At 38.1% G+C, this 8634-nt stretch overlaps 1 protein-coding gene across 1 annotated transcript in view; it reads left to right on the forward strand.

Annotated features, from left to right (window-relative positions):
• The window catches only part of FHL5 (four and a half LIM domains 5), a 31319-nt gene extending 24510 nt beyond the window's left edge, over nucleotides 1-6809 (forward strand). Inside the window, exon 6 of the mRNA XM_081140061.1 lies at nucleotides 3558-6809. Coding sequence (XP_080996187.1) covers nucleotides 3558-3721 — 164 coding nt within the window. The 3' untranslated portion in view covers nucleotides 3722-6809. The remainder of the gene's footprint in view (nucleotides 1-3557) is intronic.
• Nucleotides 6810-8634: the final 1825 nt, after the last annotated feature.

Below are 8634 nucleotides of genomic sequence, written 5' to 3' on the forward strand. Positions count from 1 at the left end.
TACCTGGGTACACAAAGCATGGTCCTGTTTGTCTATAGGGGGCACCATGCTTTTCAGAATCTCACACTGGCCCGCGGGCTACATCTGGCCAGCAGCCATGTTTGGTCTGGCATGCACATGTTTGGAAACTAATGTAATGTAATGTAATGTAATGTAATGTAATGTAATGTAATGTAATGTAATGTAAAATCCTGCCCAGAGTGAGCAGACGGCCCTTACATTCCAGAGCCAGGTCACTGTCATACAGAACCAAGTGGCTGCCCCATTGTGCAGGGCATGTCCCTCTGTTCCACACACCTTGCTTCCATCACTGACCTACAACCTTGCAGCCCTTTGAAGACCTCGTTTTGGCAATTCCATACAATCAGGCTCCAAAGCTTGGACTCTTAACCACTTTGCTCTCCTGCCTTTTACACATCTGGCATCTCCTGCAGTCAAAATAAGTCATTGTCTTCACTGATTTTATCTAGAAAATGGGACTTACAGATCTGCAGTAGTACCTGGAGCTCCAAAATCTCCTGCAATCACAACCCAACAGATTCAGTTGACTTATTCTAGGACACTTTTCTTGCATTAGTCAGAAAAAAGGGGGACTCCCATGAGGAAATGAGAAAGTTAATGGGCTCAAAATGAGCTTGAAAACTTTCTGGGGACCCAACTGGCTAATACTAGTTTGCAAAGAGCCTACATGAACCCTGGACTTGATGAGTTTCAGCTCTGATCTATGATAGATTCATGTGTCTAGGAATTTTTTTTCTGTTGGATTGTTGCAGGTCAGTCACTTGAGCCCAGCTCTTTAAGGTTCAAACAGCAAAACCACATTGTTCTGCATGTAACATAAGGGTGATCAGGAACCAAAGATTTGACCCCAAAGTAATCCAAGTGCAGGATTATGTATTTAATTTCAAATAATCTGTCTTTTGATAATTATCTTAATCTTCTTTTGTCCCTGTGACTGACAGATACCAGAGACTAAATTGCCAGCAAAAACTTGCAACTCACTTTAATATTTTTTATCTAATTCTTAAACATATATATATATATATATATATATATATATATATATATATCTCCTATAGAAGTGTGTCTTTAAAGTTGAGCTATTTGAACTAATGGACCAATTCTTATACTGTCATATATTTATCTTCTAAAAGAAGCACATTCATGCAAACAATATGTTACCCTAAGGAACTATGCTAGAATGATTTCAAAATACTATTGTATATTAACTAAATCTTTAAGTCACCAGGTATAATTTTTAAAATTTCATCACAATGAATTTGAGTCATTTGAACAAACTCAAGGTAAAACTTTTTTTTTCCTCTAAAATAGGACCAAACTTTCAAACCTTCCAGGATAAATGAAGCACCTTGACGCAGTGAAAAGTACTATGGATTAGGGAGTAAATTACCTTGTTCTGGCCTCTGCCCCTGACTATTGCATGAAAGTGGTTAAATAATTCACTTCTGAGGTCCCCACTGGCCTTATTTTCAAAATAAGGAGTTGAACAGGATTATATCTTTGCTTTCTTTCATTTCTGTTTATTTTAACTAAAAGGGGTTTCAATATTATGATTTCTTCAGAAAGGAATGCTAATGTTTTGGGTTATGTTTTTTTACAAAAGGTAAATTCAGGCTTAATTTGGTGGCATTAAGAGCATAGTCTCTAAAACCAGATGGCCTAGGATTAAATCCAGATCTACCTCTTACCATCTGGGCAAATAGCCCAACTTTAAAAAAGCACTTCTGTAGGACTTATATATATATAAGTTTAAGAATTAGATCAAAAATATTAAAGTGATTTGGGCAAGTGGTTGAAACTCTCTGTCAATTTTTATATGCAAAGTAGGGTTGGTGATAATATCTACCCCATGAAGGTGAGGTGAGAGTTGTATGAAACAATGTATGTAAAGGCTGAGAATACTGATGGGCTCATCTTTAAGTGCTCAACAAATGTTAGCTCTTATTCTACGGAATTTTCAGGAGTAAATGAAGCTGATAGAAACAGGGACTGGAGACCCGTTTCCTGGGTGACTTTCTTACCGCAAATGACCCTCATGACCTGCGGGAGGAAGCCTATCTAAAATGGAAACGATGTATAAACATTACAGTTCAGCCAGGCCTTTCTTTAATTCCCTACCAGGTGCTTCTATTATTTCCTTCTTTGTAAAATTCTAGAATTGTTTTTACATTTGCCATTTGTACAGGCTTACTAATAAACTCAAGAAAAACTCCTGAGCATCAAAATGCTAGATGTGTAAAAATTAGTTTTATGAACAGAGATGATTTACATATACAGAGAACATTATTCTTCAGTTTGCACATCATAGTCAGTTTATTAATGTTCTGAATAACATTAAAATAATTAATTGGTTCATTGTTGATTTACTCGTACTAGAAAGTGATGATAGCATCATAAATAGCAAGCTATAAATTTAATCAAGAGAAGTCTGATGTAAATGTATCTATGAACTAGTAAATTATACATAAAGACACCAAATAATGTTTCTAGGATGGAAATAAAAGTTGGTTACAATAATTAAGGAGAGTTTATCTGAAATAGAATGCTTATTCACTCTTTTTGCTTCCCCTCCCAAAAACGGAATGTTTGGAAATTATACGTGAGTCAGCACATGAATTATTATAGTAAATCACAGGAACTTCACAGTACTAAGGTCACTAGGAGAAAACTTGGCAAATAAAGACACAAGCTTAGGACATCCCAAGTCCTCCCCAATTCCCAGACCTCTCTTCTTTTCTACGATCCCTCGCAATCAGCTCCTTGAACTGCACCCGGGATCCGTGTTAGGCAAAGAGAGATCGTGTCCACTGAGGACTCAGGCTGTACCTTTCCTAAAACGCTGTGGCTGAGAGCGGCCCAGGGGGTGGAGGCCAGCAAGGCACTTCTGAGAAACTACTCACTGGGTCGCACGGTCTCAGAGTGATCGGGTTCACAGATCTTTGCCGCCAGCCCAGGCTGGAGTTGTCTCTGGGCAAGGTAATGTTAGACTAATGACATCACAATCTGGATAAAATTCTCTGCTGGGGGGCTTTTGGAAACTGTGTCCCACACCACGATATGACCATGGGGCCTTCTCCTAAATAAAACTTAAACAGTGAAAAAGAAGAGAAGAGAACTGAAAGTCATCAGAACATCAAACATCAGGCGAGGAGGTACACTTTTAATTTTATCCTAATGCTGCTTCTAAGAAAACAAGGGCACAAACAGAGAGAGGAGAAAGACAGTTATGCTTAGCTATCTACTCCCAGCGCACTACAATGTGTTTTTGTTTCTAAAATGACATACTTTTTATATCCAAATTCTACCTACTTGTGTAAATGAGGAAAAAGTTTCACTGGGAAGCAGACCTGATCTCACTGGAGGAACTCACCTCTGGGTGACATTCCCAGATGGACACACAGCCCCGGGGGCAGCACCGTTTTCTAGGTGACTTGCCTCAGCATAGTCTCCCTGTGTCTCCCGGGTGAGTCCCTGATCGTATGCTCAGTTTATTCATTGAAATAACAGTTTATTCTTTTTCTCCAATTCCTTTGCAGGGCTCAGAGGTGCCAAGTTTATCTGCTTCCAAGACCGCCAGTGGCACAGCGAATGCTTCAACTGTGGGAAGTGCTCCGTCTCCTTGGTGGGCCAAGGCTTCCTGACCCAGAACAAGGAAATCCTGTGCCGCAAATGTGGCTCCGCGGTGGAGGCTGACATCTAGAAGGAGACAGTCCTTCCCTACCTAAAATCCACCTCGCTTTAGTTCTCACTAAATCCAGAACTTGGTTGAAGTCGTATTTCTGACTTTAGTTTTAGAAAATATTAACGTAGAGTTCATAGCAGAAGGGCTTTTTTGGGCACACATTTTGATTGAACTGTATTATCAGAGCTCCAAAAAGCACAGTCTAACAGGAGTGAACACATACTAAATCACAACAGCACCTCTCCTTGCAAAATGCTGCACTCTGCTGTTAGAAACACAGGAAAATATCTCTTTACTGTAACCAAGTGTGTGATCGACACGTAGAAGTCGTTGATGTTATTACTGAAGACAGGTGTTCAACACCGCAGAGTAAAAAGGACAGTTAGAGGTCAGATTAAAAGGCATAGGTAAGACAAATGTTTGCCTTCCTAGCAAGCTAGGTGTACGTAAGGTGATGGGAATCGCAGTGGAACAGTGGTCGGGAAACTGATCGGCAGTCATCCCATTTAAGGACCCGGTCGTTCTGTCACTCTTATTACTCACACACTCTGACTCTGAAAAACAAAACTGCAATTAGCTCTCATTCATGCTGCTTCCACAGCCACTTGGCCCCGTGTTTAATCGACGGAACTTGAGAATTGCAGGTGCCATGGCTCCTACGCTGTGTAGATATAATGGGGCCTCTCTACCTGGGGATAGTCAAAACATAGGTTTCAACACAGTTTGTATTAAATATATTTTCAAAGCCCACAGGATTTTTCTAAAGACTTAGAGATTTCATGAAAGAAAATGTCTATTCTTTCAAAAGAGCTAACCAGGATAATCATTGTCCCCAAGGGCAAACCTTTAAAGTAAATAGATCATTAAATCATCACTTGTGGAGATGAGTTTCAGGGAAAGGATTGAGTGTTGGAACATGACTTTCATCCAGATATCTAAAGGCACAATAGAATGCATAATTAGCTCTGAGCCTCATGCATTTCGGCTTCTAAAATTACATAGATGATTAATGGAAAGACATAAAAGTGGGCTTTAAAGAAATCTAGTAACAACAAAAACTGAAAAAGAATATTTGCTGGTAATTCGGAAGCTGTAAAGCAATAACGCAGGCTATAGGTGAGCCCTCTCACTGTTCCTACACGCCTGTGCCACCCTCCCTTCCCACGCCAACCATGCCCTAGGGCTTCAGTCTCCTGCATGACCCAGAGGTGCACTCTCAACCTTAAGCAGCCATTCTACAAAGAAGTCAGTCAGATTTCATTGGTCATAAGGGAAGTAACAGCCTTAGTGAAAAGCCTAGCTGCCCTGGACAACATTATCCACATTGTGTGGGACAAATGGAAAGCAACCTCTGCTCTCTAGGTCAATTATAACCCTTTTTAAATGCACTTAAGTGAGATAGGAGGAGGTCAGGAGAAGAAACCCACACAGATATAACATTTTTATGTATCTACTCTCAGATTATTACATAGCACTAAAGTTTCTGATTGAAATCTAATTATATACTGTGGCTGATTACCATGATTAAAATAGCATCACAGGAGATTCAATTAAAACTGTTATGGAAACACAATTTTTGAAATAGTTTAAAATGCAAGGACATTTGGAGATGTTAACAATTTAGAGATACTAATAAAAGGTCAGACTGCATAGGCTATTTGCAAGTAATAATTATCTTCTTTTGTATTAAAAATGCCAAGATATTTTCTTTCATTCACTTTATAAAATTTTGAAAAAAGCTATCGATATTTTTTCCTGGTTTGTCTGAAATTTCACATAGCAGGTAGGGAACTAAATATGCCAATTTTTCTATGATCTAGAAAATAATAGTGCCTTACATATCTAGAAAACCAAGCCATTCTAAGTCTGGAGAGATACACAACATATAACATTGTCTCAGTTAACCAATTATATACAAACATGCAAACTGTAATATTTTCTTAGTTAAACAGTTGCCAGTATTGAGGTATTTTGCTGTGTGTGTATGGGGGTGGTGAGTGCACATGATCAGGTTTGCATTCTATCTATATGATTAAAACTCACAGAATTATTGCTGAAGCAGAGATGTTATTATTCTTTGATATATATACTCAGGTCTATATACTTCTGTATATAAAGAATTCCATATTTAGAATGTACCTTAGTCACCAAATCTGTATTAAGCATGTTTGTGCACAGAGTTAGAGCTTGAGCTGTTGTGGCTCTGGGATGAGGGAAGGGGTCAGGTTATGGAGATATGGGGATGTCAGATATGGAGATCCTTCCCTACAGCTTATTAAAAGTGCCACTGTAGATACAACACATATATGCAAAACAACTAAGAAAGAAGGTGCCATTAGACTGGCTTGTATACAGTGATCAAAGTAAAAACCTTATACTACAATTGATTTACAGACAGTAAAGGGAAAACTCTCTAACAGGCCCATTTAAAGATGGAATTGACTGCCTCAGGAAGCAGTGGGTTCCCAGTGATTCAAAGAGTGACATCTGCACAGGCAGGAAGCAGCTTTCAGAAGCAAATCCCCTGCTAAAAACAACCAGATGGTTTGGAAGTAACAGAGAGAGAGTGCCAAAGAACAAGACATGAGATTGCTAAAAGAGAAAGGGTCATGTAAAAGGGGAATGTTAACTCAGGATAAAAGGTTTATATCTGATATAGCATCCAACAGAAAGTTACTAACTATTCTTCAGTAGAGGAGGAAAAGTATCACAGCAGTGTTTGAGACAGACCGTGCTACTGATTCTGTGTGGCCTAGAAATGAAGAGGGCAAGGTCCAGAGGCTAGGCCTCAATGCAGTAACATGCGTGGTTAGCGGCAACAGAAGTGAAAAGAGAAAAGCAGTAAGTAATGCAGGTCAAGAGCTGTATCTGTCGATATAAATGAGTATGCAAGACAACAAATCAAAATATTTCACGCAGTCATGTTGAAATTAAAGATGACAAAAAATACAGAAAAGAATTTCTGCTTCCATGATAAACAGGTAGGGTGCCCAAGGGTTCAATTTCCCTTAACCAATGGGCATTGGAACAATCCAGGTCCGCTGGTTAAATGAAGTGTGATAATGCTACCATCATGAGTTCAAGACTTACATAGTTACCATAACTGAAAAAAAAAAAATTCTGTTGAATGTTGGAGTAAATTTTGTGAGCTTGGTTAAAAATCACTGCAAAATTTATAGTGCCCTGAATGAACAGTCAATCCAAAAATATATCTGATGTTAGTGATGCCAATTTTTAATTTAAAGAAAAAATACTTTTTTAATCTCCCTGACATATTACTAATAATTTGTATTTTAAATAAGAAAATAATAAAGTATGTTTTTGATATATTTAATTGAATATATAAATTATTCTCAAATACACTTATAGATAGATGTTTATTATTGCAATAATACACAATTTTACAAATTGTGGCTTTCAAGCTTTTTTATGCTAAATAAAATTTCATCGTATGTATTTCTCAAGTAGGTTTTAGATTTTTATTTTTTACATTAACTGTAGAAACAGAATAGATATGGAATAACTTTGTTGTGTTTTTAGCTCTATTACATAAGGAAGCATAACAACTTTTATCTTCTTGTCCCATCCATTTTTACAACACCCACATTAACTATCTGTTCAGGTATCATTTCAGGGTTTAATAAAAAAATGACACAACTGAATTCTGTCTGAACAAACAGTAATGCCTGTCCTGTGAACCACATCTGTGCTCTTTCTTACAAAGATCAACTTTTTAAATATTCTAAACTAAAGTTATTTTATCTCTAATTATCACTTCTATGACTTTAAATATATCACAAGCAGCTCACTCCAATTGAATTTTCCTGTTTTGACTGAGATAGCCTTTGCTAATTTCTTATTTCTACATTGGAGGAATTGTTAAAACTAGTATTTTATCTGAAGTAAAATTTGTGTCTTCAACACAAGTCTTTGTGAAACTTTAGCTAATTCACACTAGTTAGGTTCTCTCCAGAGTTGTATTAGATTATGAATTAACTGAATGTCAGAACATGTTTCATGAAGAAATATTTGGAAGAACATATCTCACCAAACATTTCTAGTTCATTTTTTAAAAATCACATGGCTTTGAAATATAATAAAATTCTAATGGGTACCCAAAAGGTAAACTTTATGCCTTGGAGTTATGTTTCTTCAATGAGTCAGAAAATCAATAGAAATTATACTTGCTAAGATATTATTTTTGTTCTGAACCTCTTTCCCCAGAAGCATCAGACCTTTAGATCATTGTTCTACCAGAAACATTTCAAGAGTGACCTGGGATCACTGTAAAGAAATGTTGGAGGAGCCCTGGCCGGTTTGGCTCAGTGGCTGGAGCGTCAGCCTGTGGACTGAAGGGTCCGGGACTTGATTCGGGCCAAGGGCTTGTCCTTCGGATGCGGGCTGGATCCCCGGCCCTGGTCAGGGCACCGGGAGGAGGCAACCAGTCAATGTGTCTCTCTCACATGGTTGTTTCTGCCTCTCCCTCTCTCTCTCAACCTTCCACTCCCTCTGAAAAGCAATGTAAAAAATATCCTCAGGTGAGGATTGAAAAAGAAAGAAAGAAATGTTGGAGGAACTTTGAGATCCTCTTTCCAGGAGGAGATAAAGGAGATCTAGCAAGGCTTGGGGGAAATGTCATAAGATAGATTGGCCTTACAACTTCCGCAAAGTTAATGTATGTGGATTTTGTTATCCCAGCATAATAAAGGACACCAAAAAGCAAGGATACCAAGAGTCCTCACTTGAGTCATCCAATTCAAGAGAACATAAGAAATGAGTCCATCCATTCCATCACCCAGGTGGCTTCCTAGATGTTCCTAAAAATGCAACCCAAGAGAATCAGAGAAGTTCTTCAGAATTCTAAAAAGTCTGAATTTTCCCAGATGACTAGCTTTAGGACCAGATATTTTGTTAAAAAATGAGGTGGGAAA

Source organism: Miniopterus schreibersii (genome assembly GCF_964146895.1).
Source record: "Miniopterus schreibersii genome assembly, chromosome: 6".
Classification (NCBI taxonomy): domain Eukaryota; kingdom Metazoa; phylum Chordata; class Mammalia; order Chiroptera; family Miniopteridae; genus Miniopterus; species Miniopterus schreibersii.